Source organism: Bactrocera latifrons, unplaced genomic scaffold (genome assembly GCF_001853355.1).
Source record: "Bactrocera latifrons isolate USDA-ARS-PBARC rearing strain unplaced genomic scaffold, ASM185335v1 scaffold_326, whole genome shotgun sequence".
Classification (NCBI taxonomy): Eukaryota; Metazoa; Arthropoda; class Insecta; order Diptera; family Tephritidae; genus Bactrocera; species Bactrocera latifrons.
Window position 1 is genome coordinate 174633 of NW_017536919.1, and position 25841 is coordinate 200473.

The 25841-nt window shown below is 34.9% G+C and overlaps 2 protein-coding genes across 12 annotated transcripts in view; one reads left to right on the forward strand and one right to left on the reverse strand.

The window, feature by feature from the left end:
- The window catches only part of LOC108971132 (calcium-dependent secretion activator), a 144276-nt gene that overhangs the window by 102953 nt on the left and 15482 nt on the right, over positions 1-25841 (forward strand). For 9 of the 11 annotated variants that reach the window (XM_018936984.1, XM_018936987.1, XM_018936992.1 and 6 more), the window contains 3 exons: positions 16448-16604; positions 22691-22832; positions 25536-25697. In XM_018936984.1, the coding sequence (XP_018792529.1) occupies positions 16448-16604; positions 22691-22832; positions 25536-25697 (461 nt within the window). The remainder of the gene's footprint in view (positions 1-16447; positions 16605-22690; positions 22833-25535; positions 25698-25841) is intronic. The other 2 variants (XM_018936988.1, XM_018936990.1) reach the window with 1 other exon arrangement.
- The window catches only part of LOC108971134, a 40912-nt gene continuing 37916 nt past the window's right edge, over positions 22846-25841 (reverse strand). The window contains exon 5 of the mRNA XM_018936993.1: positions 22846-24125. The gene's annotated coding sequence lies outside the window, so the exon portion shown is untranslated. The remainder of the gene's footprint in view (positions 24126-25841) is intronic.

Genomic DNA, 25841 nt, shown 5'->3' on the forward strand with positions numbered 1-25841 from the left:
ACATATGTTTGTTAATGCGTACATAGTACGTATATGGAAGATGATTGCTCCCAAATATGTACATACTTAGTCGTGCCATAAGTTTTATTTCAAGTTGAAGTTGTTATAAAAATGAAACCTTAATAGATTTTTAGTAAAATAAATTTTCTGTACAAAATTTTATTCAAAACTAAAGAGCCCGGCAAACACTGTTTTGTCTTAGAGGAAACAAATATACAGGTATCTCTTTTGTTAAGTACCTTATGATACACGATATTTTCTATTTAATTATCAGGCGCAAGAACAAACACCGCAGATGACCTTCCGTCCCTTCAACATGCCACATATAAGTAATTGACCATGAGAAAAACGCGGAGAGTCCATATTCAAACTATAGACATAAAAGATTGACCTTGTGATTTGTTAATGGTCATTACGAGTGACAAAATATCCGAAATTGAAGTACTTTAATCTCAAACGGCATGTTGGCAAGGTTCATCCAAGGAGTTTAAATATTCAATTGAATAGTTAGTGGCTTCCTCTTAATTCATTACTTTTGTAATGATGTTAGCTGATATGTTTGTCTTTCGATGAGACAAAGTTCCAGAAATTATTGAGAAATGAAATCGATCGATTCGATTCTTCAACATGTACTTAACTATTACCGATAGTCAAGAATTGCTCAAAAAAATCTCCAGCAGATTTTTCATTAAGCCATTGATTTCACAATTTGGCACTCGCATTCCTAACTTGAGAAATAACCTAGTCTTCGTATAAGAGTAAAACCCTATTATGTATCTCTTTATTCATCTCAGGATCATCATTTCTGGAGGGGATACGAATTTGATACAAAATATTTCATAAAATCGAGCCTTGCTATTTTACAGTCCTTTCATTTAAATTTTTCGTATCCTTCTTGCATTACTGCATAATCGAGAAACATTGGATCGTCTTGGCCGCGGGATTGTAATGATGATGTCAAGTCACACGGAAACATAAAATTTAATGATTGTATGTACACTAGAGCTATGGCTTGGTATTTTACTTTTTGAAGCAATAAATATTCAAATGATTCTTACAAACAATAAATTTGAACAAATCCTTATGATTTGAAATATAATTTTGTATTTATGAGTTGTACTGGATTCTAACATAAAGAAATGAAAAGTATCCTATGTCCTTGCCCTGGTTCAAAGCTACTTCCCTACCAATTTTCAGCCAAATTAGTTCAGAACGGTCAAGAACGTTCTTGTGTTATATTAGGTTTTCAAAAAAGTCTTGCGGTATTTTCGCTAGTTGGCGCTAAGAGCGCGTAGTTCTAGTTTTATTCGTCGCATCGGGTCATGCTATATCTTGTTGGATATTTCACGCGCTAACACGAGTTTGATTGATTGTCGTTTCTTCTTAGTAGTTCGTGAGTTATAGCGTCACAAACATGGAGCAAAACAAAGAGAAAATGCTTCATATTTTACAGTACTACTACGATGAAGGCAAAAATGCATCTCAAATCCTCCTATAAAATTTGTGCAGTTTATGGACCCGATACAGTTACCATTTCCACCGCACAACGATGGTTTCAACGTTTTCGAAGATGTCGAAGATGCGCCACGCTCCGGAAGGCCTCTTGTCGAAAATTGCGATAAAATCGCTGAAATGGTCGAAAGAGACCGGTATAGTAGCAGCCGTAGCATCGGTCAAGAGCTGGGCATGAGTCATCAAAAAAATGTTATGAACAATTTAAAATTCAATAAAAATACTGCAAGACTTTTTTGACAAACTATTAAATAGTGTAACTAACACGACTTTCGTTTATATACATACACATATGTATTTATATAGATATATAGATTTCACACAAGCCGTGAAACGACGAAGCCATTGATCAATGGCAGCACACACATTTTCTATTTAAATAGGTGGCGCTGGTTGAACCAACGATTTTTTAGAACTTTCCAAATTTCTATGGGATATAAGGCAGTTCATTTTCTAGAACTCCTATCACAAATTGAAGTCAAATAATTTCAAATTTACTCTTCCAGACTGTTTACCTCGTGCGCTGGAGCAGAATCTTGTAGGTGATCCTATGCTCTTTATTGAATAGAGCATTGCCACGTCTTCTAAAACATCCTGCTGGTACACTTTTGCCCCAGTGTGTAATCCCTTCTTCATAGAGGCGCACAAGTGTACCGCCTTTACAGGAGACACTCCACCAAAACATTACATTACTGAATGGTGACAGCATTGGAATACATTCTTTTGCGTATGCGGAAGTTTTTGCGTTAATTGTATCGTTTTGCTTACACCAGTGAAAACCACATAATCGACAACAGCATTTTGACATTGATCTGCGTAACAGAATTTATGGCCAGACTAAGTATATACATACATACATATATCTTGAAACCTTTGAGAACATTTTTTTGCGTGTATGGAAGTTTTTACGAAGATTTCATCGTTTTGCTTACACCAGCGTAAATCACTTGATCGACAGCAGGCATCTTGACATTGTATTGAAAACAGAATGTATGGCCAGACTAAGTATAATATGTTCAATTATTAGATTATACAACTAAAAGGAGAATTAGTGTACGGCCGGGTATGTTTGTTGGGATTGGATGAAAAATATTTTACGCCTCTCTCAACAAACATACGCATACAATATGAGTACGATTAATTAGTGGTGTTTTGGGATTCAAGACAGAATTGCTTAGCTGTCAGAATTGCAAACCAATTCTGATTTTCAATAGTGTCACAGAATCTGTTTGGATCTTTCGTCTTGTCGAACATACGCAAAACCAATATTCGAATCAGCTGTTTACTAATGTGACAAAACTTGCAAATGAATACATTAGGAAGCAATCCTAAAAATGTTTCCCAATTAAAGAAAGATTTTAAGAGATAACATTTATAGAAGAATAAAGACGCAATTGTATGTTAAAATACGTTTATTACGTTTTGTAAGTTTAATATTTTTAAATATCCGGATTTTTTTTACAAAATCTCACTAGCTAAGACATTTCGTGTTTTACACTTATGTTTTCCCCTTTAGAAATAAAGAAAAATTAATTCGTAATAATAAAATAATTTGATTTTTTAACTTACATTTGAAGTCTGTGAGCGACTATCTTTTTGCTTTGTTTCCGATAGAAAACCCGATAAAATTGATTTCCGTGACGCCCAATGACGATACAAATTCTGTTTCAAATATCAAACCAATAATTTCTGAATTCATTACACCTACTATTTTTTTTTTTCGGTTTCAATTATGATTCCGACGACCGAGAAAAAAATGAAATGCTGCGCTATGCTCTGTCGTAGCGGTGGCAAAAAATTGGGAACGGTAGTAGTTTTACTATTTTCTGTCATCTACAAGTAGGTACATATATAGTATGCAAAAGAAAGTCGTATTAGTTACAACATTTGTAACTCAAGAATGGCTTAACCGATTTGGCTTAAAATTGGTGGGGAGGTAGCTTAGAAGCTTTGTAAGGACATATGATATTTTTTTATCTCTTTATGTGAAAATTCAATACAACTAATACATACAAAAATTATATTTCGAATCATAATCATTTGATCAAAATTGATGTTAGCATCATTTGAAATTTTAGTAATTTGAAAATAGAAATAAATAAGTAAAAGCTTTTATATCCATACATGCTTAGTATATGGATTATTCTGATTTTGGTTCTGAACCATACAGTTTTTTTTAGGACGAACAAATTAATTAGGCTGTGCGAATTACTAAGAATGTGCCTGTGCCTAAGCAAATTTAAAAGATGCCGAAAACGTAAAAAAGGGGAAAGTATATATAATTAAAATTAGTCTCGAAAATTCATAGTAATTGAATATTGTAATAGATGATGTTTTTGGTAATAAAAAATGGTAAACATTTTACATAATATGAAAAACATTTTATAATTTATTCAATTATTATCTAATTCACTTTATTAATAAATTTCTTAAAATATTTGATTTTAGATTTATAAAGTCCCTTGATGCAACAAGTGCCAAAATGATTCGCATACAATTTTTTTGTTTGAGTTATTCAATTAATTTAAATATTGTGACAGAAAATAGTAAAAAAGAAAAAACAACAAACAGCAAACAAAATTTTCATTAGCTCCGCTCTGCTACCGCTCCCAATTTCTTGCTACCGCTACGCCAGAGCATAGCGCAGCACTTCATTTTTTGCTCTCGCTACGGCTATAGTTTTTTACCTAACAAACTCGAAGCAAAGTACAGTACCTACTTTTATCAGAGAACGTATATTTATAGAGAAGGCCCAACAACGGACAGGTGTGTAAACTGTCAAAAGCTAACAAAATGCGATGAGCGTGTTTCACCACAGCTAGCTAAGAAGGAGAAATCTTAACAGTGGAGCGTGAACACAGCTGAGCATTCAATGAAAATTTTGCTCAGAAATATACATTTCTATTGCAACGTATGTTAGCCTTTTGCATATAATTCTATACGTTTACATACATGCAATCATATGAATTGATATTGAATATCATTTTGCGAGTTTTTGTGAATACATGCAAAATTGATAACTTCATCATTAAATTATGCTATTTTCAAAGTAACATTTGTAGTTAATGTACAAATAAGAGCTACTTTTTAAATATTTCATATGTTTGATAATATATTATAAATTTACATATGAGTACGTAGATATGCTATATACATATGTATATACATATATGACATACAATCATAATATCCTAAGCAACTCATTATAATATATTACATATTACTGTATCTTTGATCTGTCTCTTATACACATCTAGATGTGTATAAGAGACAGATACATATGTATATACATATATGACATACAATCATAATATCCTAAGCAACTCATTATAATATATTACATATTACTGTATCTTTGATTGTGGCACATAACTGGGATTGACTGTATTCTTCAAGGAATGTGCAAAATATTTTTCGCGGCTTGCAAAAATCTGCGTCGATATGTATGCACGCTCATACAAATGCATACATATTTACACAACTTCGTGGGTAAAGCCATTAGAGCGGCAAGGGAAGCAGTGGCAATTGGCGATAGTTCGTTTGTGTTTTCGGCACAGTTTTCGGTTTTTCTACCAACAACACAACGCTTTTGCCGCGTCGGTCCATCGACACATGACTCTGACAAAAAGTGAGCTTCGCCATTGGTTGCCCGTGTCAACGGAAATTTCGCATGAAACAATATGCATATGTACATATTTACATACAAAGTTGTGTGTGGACAAATGTACAAACATTATGCGTATGGTTCGTTTTGTTTACATGCACACATAATTACATACATGAATATGTGCGACCGCTTGGTCTTTTAACATTTTATCAAAACTTTTAAAGGACTGCAAATAAATATCTAGGTATATAAATATGTACATACGTATATACCTCATCAAACCTACATTAATTAAATAATTAGGGTATAATACAAATATGATTTTGTTATATATTTCCAAAGATTTAAGGAATTTATCATGAAATAGTTTAATTTGTACGTACATATGTATGTACATGCTTTTGTGTTTTGATTTAAAATATAACGTATGTATGTATGTATATAAATTATATGCAGAGTCGTTTGCCCATTGTAAATATGCGAATCTGTAAGCGTACATTCCTTAACATCGGAAATAGCATAAGTGTTCGAATTTCACACTGAAAATGCTCAATTCTGCTATTTTCGTGTCCCCTGATGTTAAGTGGTGAAACGCGCTAATAATTTTCTGTGGTGAAACGCACTCATTCAAAACAGTAAATATCCCAAAATTGAAATATTCCTAAATTCTTGACATCGTGAACCTTCTCTATAGATATACATTCTCTGCTTTTACATTGTTATGCTAAGGCTATGCTGTGGCTCCCGACAAAGTGAGAGCGGTAGCAAGAGCTAAATGAAATGCTACGAGAATAGCATAGTTTCTCAAACGCTGATGCCAACATCGTATTGCATATTTTCTTTCAGTATACTCAGTTACGATACAATTAATTGTACGATTCATTTATAAATAGTAAAAGGCTCAACATGCACAAAAAGAAATGTTTTATTCCGTTAGCCTGACTTTATTCTAATTAAATTGAAAAACTAAAAAACTAACAAGTATTTGGATCATTTTGCGATTACTTTTAACTGAACTCATAGTTTACAACTATTAGCTGTCTTAAATTCGTCAAGCTTAGGAGAGAAGCAATTCGAACAATCTATACTAGATTTGGAAGCAAACGGACATCACTTGTTGCGCTTTGTGGCTTTGTTTTCAGTAAACTGTTACTAATGATTTTAAGTCTTAAGTTTTAAAAGCAAAAAAAAATAGATAGATAGATATTTATTTGCTTCATGTACAATAAATATACAGGAAACAAGAGAAAAAAAACAAGAAATTGGTATTTTCATTTATCATTTGAGTTATTCACAATAGTAAAACTGGACTAAAATATGCGGAACAAATTTTTGTAGTATTGAAGATAGCAGTTATACCAGTTAAATGAGGTACCCGTGGTACCCTCTTATTCGAATTCAAACTTCAAACGATAACTTTGTTGTTACATTTAGAGCAGAGAAGAGGCGAATCGAAGACAGCAATTGTTTACATTATTAAAATCTTAAGGCACCAGGCATGTGACAAAATCATACAACATCAAGATCCTGTTCTGCGATATACAGTGGCTCACAGCTTATTTGACCCAACATATATTTTCAAACATAAATGAGTATACATTTTTAACTAAAAAAGATAGCAAAAAAATAAAAACGCAGTTCTTTTAGTAGATATTGAAGAAATAACAAAGCGCTTAAATTTTATTAAATTCACAAAAGGTTTCATATTTATTCAACTTAAAAGAAAAATACTGATTTTTTCAATGTCACAGCTTATTTGACCCACTGCATTTAATGCACAGCTTCTCTTCCAAGAAGCTTAGCCTAACGGTGCTTTTTTTGTTTACACTTTGCTTATTATATTCGCACATAGAATTTTCACTTTTGATTGGATTTTGTCAAGAAAGCATGTGTTACAACCATGGGAAGACGCACAACGATCGAACAACGAGAATTAGTCCTTAAACACTATAAAAGTGGACTTTCTCGACGAGAAATTGCAAAAATTGTGCATATACCAGATGGTACAGTAAAAGTCATTATCCACAGATTCGTTTTCGAAAACCGCATCGAAAATAAAGGAAGAAAAGCGCCAAACAAGGTTTTTAGTAAAACTGATGAACGCTATATTGTGCAAAAAATTAAAAAAAACCCAAGGATTTCAGCCCCAAAACTAGCCAGTGAGATGCAGGACATAACCGGCAAAACATTTTGTACGGAAACTGTCCGACGTGTTTTAAGAGAACATAATTTTCACGGCCGAGTTGCTCGCAACAAGCCGTTTATTAATAAAAAAAAATAGAGACAACCGCTTGAAGTTCGCAAAGGAGCACATAAAAAAGAATCCAGGATTCTGGAATGATGTCATTTTTGCTGATGAGTCCAAATTTAATATTTTTGGATCCGATGGACGTTCATATGTGTGGAGGAAGCCCAATACAGAGCTTAAAGATAAGCACCTAAAGCCGACTGTAAAGCATGGCGGTGGCCATGTAATGGTGTGGGCCTGTATGTCGGCTGCAGGTGTTGGAAGGCTTCAGTTCATAGAGTCAATGATGGACAAAATGCTTTATCTCAATATCCTAAAGGATAATTTGATTCAAAGCGCCGAGGATCTAGGAGTAAAGGATGATTTTAGATTTTACCAAGACAACGATCCCAAACATACTTCGGGAATCGTTSAAACTTGGCTAATTTACAATTGSCCTCATGTGATRAAAYCACCGGCAMADTCACCCGACCTAAACGTGATTGAAAACCTGTGGTCAATTTTGGACACCAATATYMGCAAACGGCAGATTTCCARTAAACACGATCTCAAAGTTGCGTTAATGGAGGAATGGGCTAAAATACCTCCAGAAACAACAAAAAAGTTGGTGGAATCTATACCAAAGCGCCTGAAAATGGTCATAGACGAAAAGGGAGGCCATACAAAATATTAAAATTTTGTTATTCTTTCGTTATTTTGTTAATTTTTATTTAATTTAAGAAATGGGTCAAATAAGCTGTGACATTGAAAATATCATTATTTTTCTTTTAAGTTGAATAAATATGAAACCTTTTGTGAATTGAGTAAAATTTAAGCGCTTTGTTATTCCTTCAATAGCCACTAAAAGAACTGCGTTTTTATTTGATTGCTCTCTTTTTAGTTAAAAAGTTATACTCATTTATTTTTGAAAATATAAAGTGGGTCAAATAAGCTGTGAGCCACTGTATGTAGATAATATAGAATATAATAATAGATTACGGTTACGTACGATAAATGCTTAGATCGTGACATCATGAAAAAAATAATGATAATATGTTTTCTACCCTTACTATGAAAGTATACAATTACCTCGCGTAAATTATTTGTCTAACGTAGGTCAGATTCCTCATAAGAATCTAGTATCTACACATGTGTATCCATGTAATGCAAAAAGTAATAAAAATATTACGCTAAAAGCCGGACACTTTGTACATTTTTAATTTCACTTGCACTAACATATCAGAGAACGTATCCCTTCATATAATGATCGTTCGATCGAAAACATTACGTTTGCTTTCATAACTAATAAAAGCTTTGTTTACACAATAAAGTCAAGTTTTAACTGAGAAAGCACTAAGTTTCAGTGGTCTGGAAAATCTTTCTTCACAAGTAATTCCACACTTTCACATTTTTTCAGAAATATATTGGTGTATATGTGTACATGGTATAATACAATACGCTTTTATATAAACACAATTGTAACTTAACACGTTTTATTGACATTTGTCCTGCAACGATTATCAGCAATTAACAGCAATCGCCGCTATTAATGGCTTATGGTATAAATAGCTAAGATAATACAGTATTTCTGCGCTAAGACAATGCTAATGTGTAATTTATCTTTAATCGCACAAAAATATACTACGTCGTAAAAAATGCTGCAGTTTACTGAGGAATTTGAGATCGTATTCGTTTATGAGGCTAATTCAAATAAGGACCGTAATGCACATCAAAGCGATCTATATATATGTATAAAACGTCTTTTTTTATGAAGGTCAATTTAATTAAGTTATAAGTTATCCAGGGATGCAAATTTTTTCTTTAAATTTGTTATAGCAACCAGTTGTTGCAGAGTATCATACTTTTGTTCACCTAACGATTGGACGTATCACCTATAACTAAGAGAGATAGATATAGGCTTATATACATATAAATGATTAGAACGACGAGAAAAGTTGAAATCTTGTTGATTTTTTGGTCTGTCCGTCCGTCCGCCCGTGCAAGCTGTAACTTGACGCAGTACCAAGGGGCACTCGTGAGCAAAAATTTGAAAAAGTGGGCATGGCCCGCCCTCTAACAATATCTCCTAAACCACTTAAGCTGCAACAACCAAGTTCTCTAAGTACAAATCTTATAAGAACATGTACCGACAGTGTGAAAATAGATGAACTTTCACACCCCATATAGCGGTACGGTTACAAACTACTAAAATGGCGATAAATCCATAACCGAATATGTCAAAGACATTAAATTTTACCACCGAGATGGTATGAAAAAATTTTATGGGTTCCGCCCACTTTTTGGTCAAATCCCATATCCCTGGATCCGACTATCGGATTTCGACAATATTTAGGACATGGAAAAAATTAATTCAGGGAAGTTGAAAAAAAGTTACAGCTGTTAAAAAATGAAGAAATTCGCTATATTTCGAAATTTTTGTATAAAAAAACAAAGAATGCCACGCAAGTCACCATTGAAATTTGTTCAGCTTATAGAAATGATGCTGTATCAATTCGTGTAGCACAAAAATAGTTCGCTCTCTTCCGTTCTGGAAATTTCGAAATTTCGATTTACACTGATGGAATAATGTCCGTAGCGGAAAAATGGCAAAAAGTGGTCGACCAAAATTGTAAATATGTTTATTTATTTATTAGTATAAATATATAAAGTAGGTTGAAGTTTGATTAGAAATACGAAAGGACTTTTTCGACTACCCAATGTATAACTGAAATTAAGGAATAATCCTGCTCTTATACGTCGGTATATCAAAAATGGGTGGAATCGAACCAATACTTCCCTTAGCCCCTATATACTTAATATAAATATAAACGAACTTCCGGCCGACTTTGTACTTGAGTTATCCCCACGAAAATACGAGATAACAGTGTGCATTTGTGCCTAAATAAATATGTGGCACAAATGTATATATTATATTTTAGCGAAAACTTGACCTAGCCCCTGTATAACTAGTATAAGGATTTTCAACCATCCGACTGACTTTACACTATATGATTGGTTGTTCACCTTAAAGTATTTCCCCGGCTTTGATTTTTGCAAGTTGCGAGAGTGTAAAATATTCCGTTGCATCCGAACTTAGCCCTTCCGTACTTATTTTAGTTCCAAAATAAGAACTAAAAATTGATAAGCAATAATTCATTTAGTCTCGAGCTTGGGATTAAAAAATAATGCATTTTTTTAAACACTGGAAATATACTCAATATATAGTATTATATTGACTTGCCTAGGTAAAATTCGGCGGTGAAATTACTGCATTACTGCAAAGTAAGCGAAATGCTCCTGACATCATAGAATAGCATTTTAACTTTTCATTGGACCGACTGTGAGTAACTGCAGCTTATATCTTTATACCATACACAAATATGACTGTGCATATACCTATAATATTATATTTGACTCTGTATACATATTTTACAGGATTTCATTTATAATTAATTTGCATTTAAACATGTCTTGATTGTAATTATTACAGTGCAGCATCGATATGTTCTTTCTTGTTTTGGCCTGTACGCTAATATATTTTTGTGCACGACCAAATATTATGTTGCTACGAATTGTGCGAGTTTTGACCTAACAAGTGTCTTCTTATAGTTCTGAAAAGTATATTTTATATACATATATCCAAATACAATTATTACGCATGTTTCGATTTAAACTGTTGTCAATTATTTTAACTGAGTCATTAATTCGTCTGGGCCTAAGGCAACAACAATCCATTCATCAAAGGAATTCAGTTTGACAGAGTTCACTGTAGCTCTTAAAAAATTAGTAGCACTTTAAAAAAATTATCTTTATTGCTATATAATCAGCATAAGAACGTTTAGAAGATATGAAAGGTAAAAAAATAGTATCTAAACTTCAAGTCTATTTATCGTTAAATCTGTTAATTTTTACTACTTCGTGAGTTATTTTTAACGATTTATTTTCTTTCATATTTAATTATTTTATTAATAATATTTACAATACCCGCTTATCTAGCATTAATCTTAGGTCTACCATCTTAATATAAATTGCTACTGATAGTTATTTAATATTACCACATATGTATATATAAAATACAATTTCCACCCATACCAAAATTCAAGCTCACACCCAATGCATATCTTATTAATTTTCTATAAGAGGGCTTTCACATATGTGTGTAAATGTGCAACTTTGTCGAAGCAAGCGGAGATTAAAGTAAAAAGAGACCGATTTTCTAACGCTTTAAAAATTACGTTCTTGGTCAGTTTGCAGCTCCAAATTTTTCTTCATTTGAAGTTCTTGAAAAAGGTGCATTTATATTCGAAATTAAATGAATACTTATAATATTTCTGAAATTTAAATTTTGTTAAAAGTTGTTGGAATGTCTTATATAAGTAGATATAGCCACCCATTTCTGGAGTTATACTGTTCACTAAATCCAATTTATTTTTGAAAAAAGTCGAAACGTTATTGTCGGTATAAGAATTGAAATTTTGAAAATGTATATATATTCATGCATGTCAATTGAAAATATAATGAATTTTCCAATTGTCATTTTATTCAAATTACTATTGTTTGTTTTTGAATTTTTAACACAAAAATAAATTTATTTAATTTATGAATTTTTTCAACTTTTAACATAATTGAGATCTAATACCAATTTGGATCAAACTGAACGCAGTGTGATAAGTTTTACTAAAATCGGTTCAGTAACTACGCAAAAACGTTACATACAGTTTTTATACTACCGAATCTTATTGCAATAGAGTGTAATAGTTTTTTCTACTAACGGTTATTTGTATCGTCTAAAACTAATCGAAAATGATCTAAAGTAATACATATGTAAATAATTAGGACAGAGCGAGTTTAAATCGGAGTGATAGTCTGGTAAGCGATAATTTGAAAAAATTTAGATATCTTGATGAAACTTACAATATACTTATGTCTCTTAGCGTCCAAGGGAAGTTGCCATTGTAGAAAACTTTTTAGAAAGGCGATGTGACCCACCTTTCAAATGGTTTAATGTACATATTTTCCAAACCACTAGACTTAAATATTCAAAATGCACTATATGGAAGTTCTTAAAAGTTTTTTCATTTACTGTGAAAGTGGGTTAAATCAGAAAAAACCACGCCTACTCCCCATGAAACGGTAGTGTTGACAAGTAGTTAATATGAGATAACTCACTAAATAAATGCGTCAGAATGACAGGGAAGGGCTTTATGGGGGCCGCTTTAAAAGTTCGATGTGTGTAAGGTTGCTCAAACATTCCTTTTACCACGTCTACTTCCAATACTACACATCTTTAAATTTCGTTTTATTATACCTTATTTTCTAGTATAAAAAATTAAGCACCATTAGTTATATCGGGACAAAGTTTTGTACAAAGTGATTCTAAAGCCTCAAGTCTAAAAATTGACTAAATTGATCCATAACTCTTCAATCCCCAGGTACTGAATATGTGTACGCAAGTGCCTGTGGCTGAATTTATACCGATAATATCGGTCATTACGTGAAAAGAAAGAAATGAATACAATAGTATGTCTGTATGTCAAAAATAGGGTCAAAACTTCTTTTAGCCTCACATACCAAATATAAAGATATCCGAACTATAAAATTGGGTTAAAACTTGCCCATGTAGGGTCTACAACTTTGCTTCCGCCATTTATTTTTTTGGTAATTTTAAGGCTTTATTGTATAAAAACGGTCCAAAAGTGTTTTCCCTTATTCAAAAAGCAATGCTTAATTAACACACGAAATGCTTTATGATCCATTTTTTTTTGTAAACTAACACAAGTTGCTTTACAAAATTCTATATATTTTTTAATACCTCATAGGAATCATATAGATGGTAGTAAAAGAGTAATAGTATTATCTATGTATGTGTCAGCCTCAGTAAAGCGTGGACGGGTCTTCAGCAAAATTTCCCGCAAATGTTGAGAATTCGGCTCAAAAAGTTACATTTTCAGTTGAGAATAAGTTTGAGATGCAATCAGATCTCTACAAATATTTTGTTGAGTTAATGTTGGCATAAATGTCCAAGATCGATATAAAACGATTTAATCGATTTAATCGACCAGTGCTTGACCCTAGAGACATCTATTGGAAAATGGCGGAATAAAGTAATATCGGTATTTTCATCCATGTGGTTGACTTTACGCCTTATATAATATAATATATATAATATTGATAATAGTATATGAATACCTCAACGAAACTCAGACAACTTTTTTAACGTTTAGTAATTACAGTCTAATGCTAGGACAGAAGGTGAAATATAGCATTATAACTGAGTGTGTAAGAAGTATATATTGTGACGAAATAGCACCCGGGAATTCCCCGTGTAAATGAGATGTAAAAAAAATTATTTTGTTAAGTTTTTTAAGACTGTGCTCAATTATTGTGCCAAAAATGAGCGCGATCTGTCAACCAGTATGTGTATAGCATATATATAGTATAGTAGGACAGGATATATTACATCTGGTGGGTATTACTTTGAAGGCGAAAAAATAAATTTTGATTAATAATTAAACATTTTGAGTTTTATTTACAAATTCCGGGTACTTTTTCGTCACAATGCATGTAGTTTATTAAAGTAACAAACGATTTTGTCGAATAATGAATGTTGAATTCATCGGCAACATTCTTTAAAATAAAGAGAGAAGAATTGCTCATAAAGACCAACTTTAGTTCTATACGGTCTTAAAATTTATTGCCTGTAATTTTTATTTACATATGTATGCCTTTACCGTTTAAGAACATAGAATTTCGCAATGATGCTTATTTTAATCTAATTTGAACCTAAAACGTATCCAAATTTTTTGTCAGTTTTTGAAATCCAATCCAGTAGTACATTAAAATTTTTACGGAGGTCAAAAAAAGCATGGGTTTTAGTGACAACAAATTTTAATTGTAATAATTTACCGATTTTATGCTCATACTATGCACAATACTATGGATACAGGGTATGCCCGAAAAGAAATAGGACTGATTTTCTTCCGCCGCGACTGTACTTCGGAGCGTGTGCACACCGGCTGGATTTAGTTGACCGCTTCATATTTCACGAACGAGCGTTTCGTCAGTTGTCTTCGAGCATCTGGAGAGTCAAGACAAATATTTTCGCTCGACGTGGTTTCGTCGAGTGGTGCAAGCCGACAATACATGGTTCGTTAGAGCAGAGATATACAATTAAATTCTGTGTGAAACTCCATAAATCTGCGACAGAGACGTTTGATATGATCAAGCGGGCTTACCCAGATGTTGCATTAGCAATAAGTGGTGCGTTTCGGTGGCACCAGACCTTTTTGGAGGGCCGGGAAGAGGTCGCTGCTGAAGAACGGAAGAATGAGCAAATCCACAGTGAAAATGATGCTCATTGTCTTTTTTGAGATCATATTCATCGTCGACCATGAATTTATTTCTCCTGAACAAACCGTCAACGCCAAGTTTTACGTGGAAGTCCTCCAGAGACTCAAACAAAGGGTAAATCGGGTTCGACAAGACATCGCAGCCGATTTGAAGCTGCACGATGCCAACACCCCGGCTTTCTTGTGAAGAGCTACCTATCCAAGGCCAGCATCTCAACTTCTCCACAGCCGCTTTACAGCCCAGATGTGGCCCCCGGACTTCTTTTTGTTTCCTTGCTGAAAAGGCCGATGAGCCTTTTGAGACGACAGAAGGGATCCAAGCAGCATGTACCTCGGCTCTCACGGTCATTCCGGAGAATGCTTTCCGTGACGCCTTCAATGCTTGGAAATCGCGCTGGCAGCAACCACGCAGGAGAAGCCTATTTTGAAAGTTTTTAAAGAATTGTAACGATTGGTTGAATAGTTTTTTTTTTTAAATCGGCTCAGTCCTATTACTTTCCGGTCAAACCCTGTAAAGTAACTGACAGTTCCAAACGACTGATTGAAAACTTTTCAAAGTAGTTTATACGCAAATTTAAAGAGCGTAGTTGTGAGACAAACGACTGGCGCGCTGTTGTTAACTCGGCTATAATCGCGTAAGCGGTGACTACGCCAATCAAGAACAAGAGAAGTTGTGAGACAAAAGTTTGAAAAACTCTTTCCGTCAGGGCTGGAAAGAGAGCTAGTGTTTTTAAACTAGTCGGCATTTTCATTTAAAATTTTCGGAAGATATTTATAAATAGTTTTAGCAGCAACTTATGAAATAAAAAAATCAGTTTTGTAAGCCGCGTTGTTTTCTATCTGTAATGGTGATTCATTACATCATATGTGATGAATACACTTTATCCAAAACTAGATTTTTCGTTGTTATAGCGGTTGCATGCAATTCATAATTGACCGCCTTAATTTATTTTAATACCATTGTAGCCATATATCGGTTAATAACGAGGTAATAGGCCACTTTTTATTAAGTTTTAGTTGACAGGATTTAAAAAAAACTGTTGTTGTACAGTATAAGAACTATTATTGGTAAAGAAAATGGTATTCAAACTACATTTATTATCATTGTTTGAATAACTCAAAGTTATGCACGAGTACGTTTGCTTTTACAATATATAATATAAAGTGTTGAATAGTAAAGCATTTATAAATACGAATATGCACCTAGACTTTAGAATACTGTTATGTGGTATTTGCACACATTTATATTCATTCCGATTTTCATCAATTCCATACACATTTGTACAAGCGTGTACATATACTTACACATTATACCGGGTTTTTATTTTATATAAAATCGGGAATGCGCGAAATGTTCCACGGATCATTCTGAACAACTTAAGACGTAAGAGACTACGGGTTTAAAACCGGTTTCGAGAAAGCGATTTGTAAAGCGAACTTTAAAATATCTGAATGATCGCTTGTATCGGAGATTTCTGATTCCACATATGATCAAAAGAATATCCAAATGCACCTTTGGATTATCCTTCACTCGGATATTTCAAAAACTGACAAAAAATTGTTATGCTCCGAAGCCAGTTTTTGATTCATAGTTTTTCTCAATAATTCGAAAATTATTTTCGGCATAGTCGACGTTTCCGTTGATTTGACGATTATCTCGCTCTAACACACATGCTCTTGCTTGCGAGACTTAAATAAAATTATTGTTGCAATATAAATGTTTTTTTTTTTTTTTTTAATTCTACTGTTTAGGCATTTGCATGGTTCAGTGACTTGTTGGTGGAACATGCAGAAATCTTCTGGTCGCTATTTGCTGTGGACATGGATAGGGTACTCACCGAGCAGCCACCAGATACATGGGACTCATTTCCTTTATTTCAAATACTTAATGACTATTTGCGTGCAGACGGTAAGTATTATGTTTTAAATATAAATGAGTATTATAATAAAAGGATTCAGAGTTCTATACTTTTTAGAGAAAAAAATACAGAAACTCCAAATTTAATGGGGAATGTTAATTATCCTTCGAAAGAGCATTGGTTATTGGTTGGTTGGTTATAATGGCGCGATAACGGTTACGTTCTCACCGTAATAATTTTGAAGAAATATGGAACGATGATTCTTCCGACCCACCAACTATCGTTTTTTTCTGGATGAAATGGCAGCTCTTGAATTTCTTCAGGTTACTCTCCGTCCCAAATGCGACAATTTTGTGTGTTAACATACCCATTGAATCAGAAATATCGCTGAACAAAATTTGTCTCGAAAACGTCGTATTTTCTTGAAACTTTTAAAGACCCCATTTAACAAAGTGATGTTGCTGGGGAAGGTCGAGCAGCTTCAGTTCTGACACAAACTGTATTTTGTACGCATAAGGTCTCGACGTATAATGTGTCAAGTCTTTCCATACGTCAGTGCGAGTTGCTGCGAAAAGCGCCGAATCAACCTACTACGTGTGCACTCTCAGCTACGGCTATTCTTCACTGCGTGCTTGACGTGGTCTATTCGGTCGAATGGCTGATGGTGTTGCGAATAGTATGCTCAGGCTGATAATGTTGACCATAAGATGAGGGAAGCACGCAAAATACATTCTTTTCAGAACGCGAATTTTCGTCATAAAGTTAAACGATTTATAAATGTTGTTCATTCCTAAGTCTTTCCATTATAAAATACCAAACAATACAGAACAAATATAACATGACAACTTGACATGACTCACACATATTTTGTCGCAAAAATGCTACTGAACAAATCAGCTTTACTTGTATCAGCCAATAATTTATGATTACTTATTCAAATAATGCGTAAGTACTGTTCGTTACACTTCTCTGCAGAGTATTTAAAGCCCAAAACTTAGCTAAGCCTGATAGGTAGACAAATTTTGGGCAACAATCCACAATCATATTATGGCCATTTGGCCATATGGCATGAACAAGCGAATAGCGAATTCCAAGGAATGCTGCTGGGAGTGCTTTATATGTAAGACTCTGATCAGGCCTCGTTGCAGTGGGTCCATACTTAACTTTAACGCGCGCATCATTCTACCAAGAAACTCATCCTAGCTTTTAAACAAGCCAAACAACGATAACCACACTATTACATCTAACCGTTCGTTGAGAAATTAAAACCCCATACTCCAAAGATTTCTAAAATCCAAGTACATCGCTTCATCGTGGAAATTCAACTCAACAGAATTCGACGCATATATCCACGCTAGCGGCCGTATTGAACTTACTTAATTCGAGTGAGGGTATTGAGGATAAACCATTATTTGGTTCAGAATAACAATACGCACATAACATCTATATGAATGAAAATATGGTTATTCCTCAATCTTCTTCTTCTTTACCGCCTTAGACACCGCTTACATGGTAATAGATAAGTTAACAACAGCGCGCCAGTCATTTCTTCTTTCCGCAATGCGGAGTCAATTGAAGATTCGGGGTCTTTCTCCAACTGGTCTTTCCACCGGATTGAAGGTGTTCCTCTTGCTTTGCCTTCCACAGCAGTCACTGCATTCCTTCAGTGCTGCAGTGTTTTTGTTAATTCGGACGACATGACTAAGTCAGCGTAGCCGCTGTCTTCAATTCGCTGAGTCAATGCCGTCGTATATCTCATACGGCTCATCGTTCCAGAATGTGATATTCGCCGTGATCAAAGGACCATAAATCTTCCGCAGAACATTTCTCTCAAAAACTCGTAATGTTGATTCATCAGATGTAGTCATCGTCCATATCTCTGCATCATAGTATAGCATTGCGGGAATAATAAGTGACTTTTAGAGTTTGGCTTTTGTTCGTCGAGAGAGAACTTTACTTTTTTATTGTCTACTCAGTCCGAAGTGGCACCTGTTGGCAAGAGTTATTTTTCGTTGTATTTCGAGTTTGACATTATTGTTGGTGTCGATACTGGTTCCCAGATAGCCGAAATTATCTACAACTTCTAAGTTATGATTGTCAACGATGACGTGGGCGCCTAGTCGCGTCTTGCTCTCGTTCACAACTAGACCCATTTGCGTCGCTTCCTTATCCAATCTGGAGAAAGCAAAATAACGGCCCCCATGTTGAGGCCAATGAGATCAATCTCATGGGCATACACCAGCAGCTTATAGAAGATGGTACCTCTTCTATTTAGTTATGTGGCTCGAATTATTTTCTCCAAGAGTAGATTGAAGAAACCGCACGAAAGAGAGTCCTCTTGCCTGAAACATCGTTTGGTATCGAATGGCTCGGAGAGGTCCTTTTCGTTCCTGACGGAGCTTCTATTGTTGCTCAACAACAGTTTACATAGAAGTATTAGCTCTTTGGGGATTCTAAGTTGAGGCATATCGGAGGCTCTTCGCTTATAAGGTTCAATCAGTTTCTGCTTTAATCTTTCACACACTGTGTTCGATAGGTCATTTTATGCGATGATCAAAGGACCTATCCCAAGGTACTTGGCGCAGATTTTGGGGTCTCCGTTTTTGGAGATTAGGCAGAGTTTCGGGCATGCTTTCCTCCGACCATATTCTACTAAGTGTAAGATGATGGATGTTCCTTATCAGTTCTTCGCTTCCGTATTTGGCTTGGCTGGCAATCCATCGGCCCAAGACACCTTTTTGTTTGTAAGACTGCTAATTACTATTCGAACTTCTTCATGGTCGAGCAATGGAACGTCTGCTCCATCGTAATTGATTGGGTAATCGTTTTCGCCTTAGCCTGGCATTGTACTTCCACAGTCATTGAGCAGGCTGCACATGTGTTCCCTTTAGTGTATGCTGTAGACATCAGTTCCTAGATCACCTCTGAGGGGTTCTAAAAGAGAATGGTCCGGTTTTGAAATCTTCTGTTTGTCGCCTCATCTTTTCGTAGAATTTTTGAGCATTCCGTGGTATCGTGGATGATATCTTTGGTCACATCGTCTTATTCCTCCGTTCAGGCGTGGCGACAATTCAGCGAAATGTTGAAGAAATTCCGCACCGAATTTGAGCTTCTTTATATGGCCACTGTAGCAAATGCCACAAGGATCTACTCTTCCCAGTCTTTGTCCCGTCCATTTTATTTCTTGGACGGCGGTGATGTCAGCCTTTGTACGAGAATATCAAGCAGCTGGACAACAGCACCTTCTCAACTAAGGGATCGGACATTCCAGGTGCAAGCCCTCAAATCGTAATCCTTAATTCGTTTGCCATGGTCGTATCTCGTCCGAGTCTGTTGTTTACTTTTCAAACCCTGTGGAGAGATGATTCGCCTTCTAACGTTAGCTCGCCTTCAAGCGGATGAGAGGATACTTGGTCTAAGACCGGAAGTCGTGAGATGCTTGAGCCTGTGTAAAAGAATCCTTTCTGGTCAATCCCAAGTGAATGATGAACAGAGAACTTTCCTCACTTGGGTGACCTTTTATACATGACTCCATCCTCCCTCATATTCCTCATTTACTCCGCACTTAATACATAGTTACTACAGTAATTAGTAATTAGTTTTTCCGCTCTTTTGAGAACAACATTCATATTTCGTAAAGTCTTTAGATTGGGTTGCAGGATCTTTCCACTTTATCACCACAATGTCCTTACTGGTTTTGTTAAACAACAGCCTCGAGCACATGTGCTGAAAAAGCATGCATCTGATAGAGCTTACTTTGATCTGCTCGGTGGGGTAACAATGAGAGCGATGATCCTACATATTTACGAATTGTAAGGGAACAATTAAATTTAGAAACTATTTACAGGGATAAAGGGATGCCCAACTTAATCCAGCGTGAGAGCGCCTCAAAATTGGTGTTTTTTATAACATTATCCATTATAGCCAGATCGGACAAAATAATAATTTTTGGGCATTTAAATTAAAACACTCAACATTTATAACATTGATAGAGGTCGTTTAATTATGGACAAACTATTTAAATATTTTTATGGTATGTTTAAATAATTGACTTACGACCTTTCAATACCCAATAAAAGATTTAAGTTCGGTAGCTCTCAACCAGAGGAAGAGAAAGACCTCCACTCCGTTGGAAGGACCAAGTGGAGAAGGACCTGGCTTCACTTGGAATATCTAATTGGCGCCACGTAGCGAAAAGAAGAAACGACTGGCGCGCGGTTGTTAACTCGGCTATAATCGCGTAAGCGGTGACTACGCCAATCAAGAAGAAGAAGCTCTCTACCAATAAATGTTCTTAATCATTTCCCATATTTCACATTACAAAACGATTCTTCAAATACTCAAATTTCAAAAATTCACTTAATTTTCATTGTTTTACATTTATAAGTGGCCTTGAACGATGCAACAAATCCCCCCGTTTACATAGTTTTTTGGTCAGATTTCAATAAGGCCCATCCCTCGTTGCTAATTGCTAAACATTAAAACCTCCTGAAATTTGACAGCTGATCGAGTTCAGGAGATTTTTACGTTTATTAAGTCCTCTCTCACTTTCAATGAGAGATGAGTTGGGCATCTCCTTATCTCTGCTATATAATGTTAGTTTAGAAAATATCTCCCTTTCGCCTTTTTGTCTTTTGAATTTCGCGGCTATGTATAAAGCGCTACAGAGCACGTATCTGGTATTACTATACACCTTTGAAAATTCTTGACATAACCGACAAAACGACGCTATGCTTGATTAGTTTAAATATTTCATTTAACAGTTATAGACGTGTTAAAATTGAGTTGCTAACGCCGAAACTCGTGCTATTTTAAAGTTTTCCTTCGTTAAAGGCAAAACCGCTAGAGAAACGTTCCGTCAGATTAATTCTGTTTTTGGGGATAGTACTCTATCACTTCGAACTATGAAGAAATGGTTTCGACGATTCAGATCGGGTAAAAACGACACCATGGATAAGCCAGCAGGCGGAAGACCTGTGACGACGAATACGTATCAATTAAAACATCGAGTTAGAACGGTATGTGGCACCTCGTGGCATCGCCCCGAAGATGGAATTTTAAACCATCTGCAGAATGCTGGACGCACAAAAAAGTTTGATGTTTGGGCGCCGCATGATTTGACACAAAAAAATCTTCTGGACCGAATCAACGCCTGCGATATGCTGCTGAAACGGAACGAACTCGACTCATTTTTGAAGCGGATGGTGACTGACGTCGAAAAATGGATTACATACGACAATATCAAGCGAAAACGGTCGTGGTCGAAGGCCGGTGAATAGTCCCAAACAGTGGCCAAGCCCTGATTGGAAGGAAATAATCCACCATGAGCTGCTCCTATTTGTCCAGACGATTAATTCTACCAATGCGAACAACTGGAAGCTTGTAGCAGGCGATCAACCGGAATTAGCCAACAGGAAGGATGTAGTGTTCCACCAAGACAACACCAGACTACACACATCGTTGATGACTCGTCAGAAGCTACGATAGCTCGGATGGAATGTTTTATCGCGTCCATTATATAGTCCGGACATAGACATAGCGCAAAGTGATTACCACCTGCTCCTGTCTATGGCGAACGCCATTGTTGGTGTAAAGTTGAACTCAAAAACGGGTTGTGAAAAGTGGCTGTCCGGGTTCTTCGAAAATAAGGATTTTGTGCTTCTACGAGGGGGGCATTACGACTGAAACGGCGCATATTTCAATTAAATCCTATCACTGTAACATTTAAATGATTGAATAAAGAGCAAAAAAGCGGAAGGAATATATTTTCCAATATATTTGTTTTCTCCAGTATTTATGTTCTGTAGTGTTGTTGGGTTACGTCGGTATAAAGAATCTGACAAAAAGTAGAAGAATAATCAAATTGACAGCGATTGATATTTAGTCCGATAAAAAGCTTTCAATGACAGATTTTAGTAGAGATGCCAAGTTCTTGTGAGATAGGAATCTATTATCCAATTTCATTGGTTTTTGCTAAAAAGAATACAACACAATTGTTGTAACTTATTTAGGGAAACCGAGATTTTTGTTTAACATATTCATGGTAAAGTCGGCCGGACGGGCCGGAGTTTAGTCCTTAGTTACTTAAATTCAAAATACATAGCAGCAATTGTATACATGAATGGTTTTTGTGTAGACAATTTGCGGAACGGGCGCTTTCACCAGCATTTGCGTGACACGTATGCACCGCTAGTTGTACGCTACGTCGATCTGATGGAATCATCAATTGCTCAATCAATACACAAGGGCTTCGAAAAGGAACGCTGGGATAGTAAAGGGTAAGTGTGTTCCAAAAGCTCTATCTAGTTTCTCAATTCAACCCTCGCTATTTTTTATAAGATATTTGAATTATAAATGTTGCAAAATTAAGAATATAACCTTAAACATATATGTGTGCATCTTTATTTAATTAAAATTGCCATAATTTAATTACTGAAGCTGTAAAACAAATAACTCAAAATGATTTCACTGTCTATGAAAGGTTTCATGTAGTACAGTTGTGTGTAAAGTACTCTCATTAAACTCTCTTAAAAGACATAGCACCAAACTTATTACATAATTAAATATATTTTTATACACTTATTTTTTATTTATTATGTAGGTCAAATTGAATATACTTTCATCATTTCAAATTTAAAATTCCATACCTATTAACAATTACTGGAAAGTATTTTTGTTCATTAAAATACTAAATGTTTAATAAGTTTTTTATTGCAAATATTACAACTTTTTCCTTTTTCTTTGCTGACGTAGACAACGCTTACGTGCTTATATACGCGAGGACAAAGCGAGACAGTCGTTTCTTCTTTTAGCGTCAATTCGAGATACCAAGTGCAGCCAGGTCCCCCTCCACCTAATCTCTCCAACGGAGTAGAGGTCTTTGTTCGCCGAGGTTTGTCTTTACTTTTTAATTGTTTACTCAGTACAACGTGGCAACTGTCGGCAATAGTGATTCAACGCTAAATTTCTATGTTTATATCGTTGTTGGTCGTAATACTGATTCTAAGATAGACGATATTATCCATGACTTCATAGTTATGAATCTTAACAGTGACGTGTCAGTCAAGTCGCCAACGCGATGATTGTGTGTTTGATGACAGGAGAAATTTCGTATTGTCCTCGTTCACAACCAGATCCTTCCCTTCGCTTCCTTCCCTTCTGGAGAAAGGAACTAACGGTCGATAGTAGATTTTCCTGGCCTAACGCCACACTTATAAGGTCCAATCACTTCGGTAACGTTGTGTCTTTCACACTCCACACTCGATAAGACCTTATATGCGAAATTAAAGAGATTTATACCACGGTAATTGGCGTAGATTGTGGAATCCCCCATTCTGTGGATTGGGCAGCCCATACTTAGACTCCAATCCTCAAGTATGCTTTCATCCCACTATATCCTGTAAAGAAGCTGATGCATGCACCTTGTAATTTTTCGTCGAAGTATTTGAATAGCTCGGTCGGCAATCCATTGGTTACTGCCGCTTTGTTGTTCTTCATGCGAGTAATTGCTATTTGCACCTCTCCATAGTCGGGGAATGGAAAATCTGTGGAGTGTTGATGAGAGTTGAAATCTGTAAACAGAAAAAACCCAACAATACTTATCATCGCACTATTATCTGGAACATAAGAATGTTATGGATTTAATGAATATTATCGTATTTCTTTAGACCCTATTTAAAGAGCACACTTGTAAGGTAACACGTGTGACTACGATAACTACGGAATTATACGGCTAGATAGGAATAAACCTCCCCAAGGTAAGCAAGGTACTAATTTGTGAATCAAAATAGCATTTGCTTGGAATGAAAGTTCAATTTCTTAATGCGGATTAAAAAGTACCGAAACTAGTTCCTAATATTTGGTTTTTGCGATATTAAATTTTACTTAAAATGGCCGGTGATTTTACTTCAACTTTCATTAAGCGTTTAGAGTGCAAATTTCAATTCTTAACCAAGCACACGAAATATAGATCAAGTGTTTTGAGGATATTGTAGTACATAATTAATAGACCAAACATGGTTGGTTCATCAAGCTAGTAGTTCAAGCTCGTGGTCTATCCATAAGAGCTACTGCCGATTCTATCAGTGTGAAATACACGAGATAATCAAAAATTCATTAGTCATATCGAATTTCATTTACAATCGCTTCATAATATTTATGTACCAAAACATTTTCTAATATTTTAAGTAATTTTTTTTTTATATTTTTGTTTAAAATTAAACTATTCCTTTATTTTAAATGATTTGTTTAGTTTCTGTACACCTCTTCATTATTGCTTATTTTTTCATTTAATTTTTTTATACATGCAAACTTATTTATGTACCCTCTTGCAACAAATCCGAACCTGAGACCCTAGTAGTTGAAAACTTTAGTTATTTCACGATAACATGGCCAGTATGCCGCATTTCATGTAAATAATCGAAATTTGTATCATACCATAATTGAACTCGGTGTCTCCGGATACAAAATCAATGAATTTTAACAGCTTTCCGTGTTCCAAAAATGTAAAAAAAATTTAAATTTCATTGTTTTCGTTAACCACTATTAATTACCATTTCCATGAACCACATGTTTTGAAGTTCTCAAAAATCATAAATTCATTTTCTTATTCCGAATTTGATTATTTTATTCTATTCACACGTCAAAATGGGAGGTCACTTTTATTCCATAATAGTCTACGTTTATAAAGATTGCGGGGCGTAATTTACTCTTAGCTTATACATGTATGTATGTATGGAAATATTTTATAACTTTGGTGTTTGTTAATCAGAGTAAAAATTAATTGAATAAAGTTAGTTTTCACTGTATACTTTTATCTCAAATTTTTAATGTATTTTTTCTTCTTCTCTCTCCCTATTTCTCTTTTCCTTCTTTTAATATTTTAACTTAATTATTTTGTATTTGAACTTGTGCCCTTTCAATACGACTTAAATATTTGCACTCACATCATTTACCGTAATCGACAACTATATACGATATAGGATTAATGCAGCTTTAAATCCAGCAACATTAAATAACGCGGCTCAGGCTTTAAATACCGCAGCCCTTAATCCGGCGGCGCTACTTGGGAGCAAAAAAGATCAGGTCAATTTCTATGTACCAAAGCTACCAAGGCGTTCTGTTAATGCTAACGAAGATACGAGGTTTTTACCCATTTAACAATAAATATTAAAATGAAATAAAAAATACACACTCAATAAATATTAACGTATATAGATATATAAAAACTTTCCCGTAATTTTTGAATAAATATTATGCATTGCTTTTCATGATTTTCATTAGTGAGC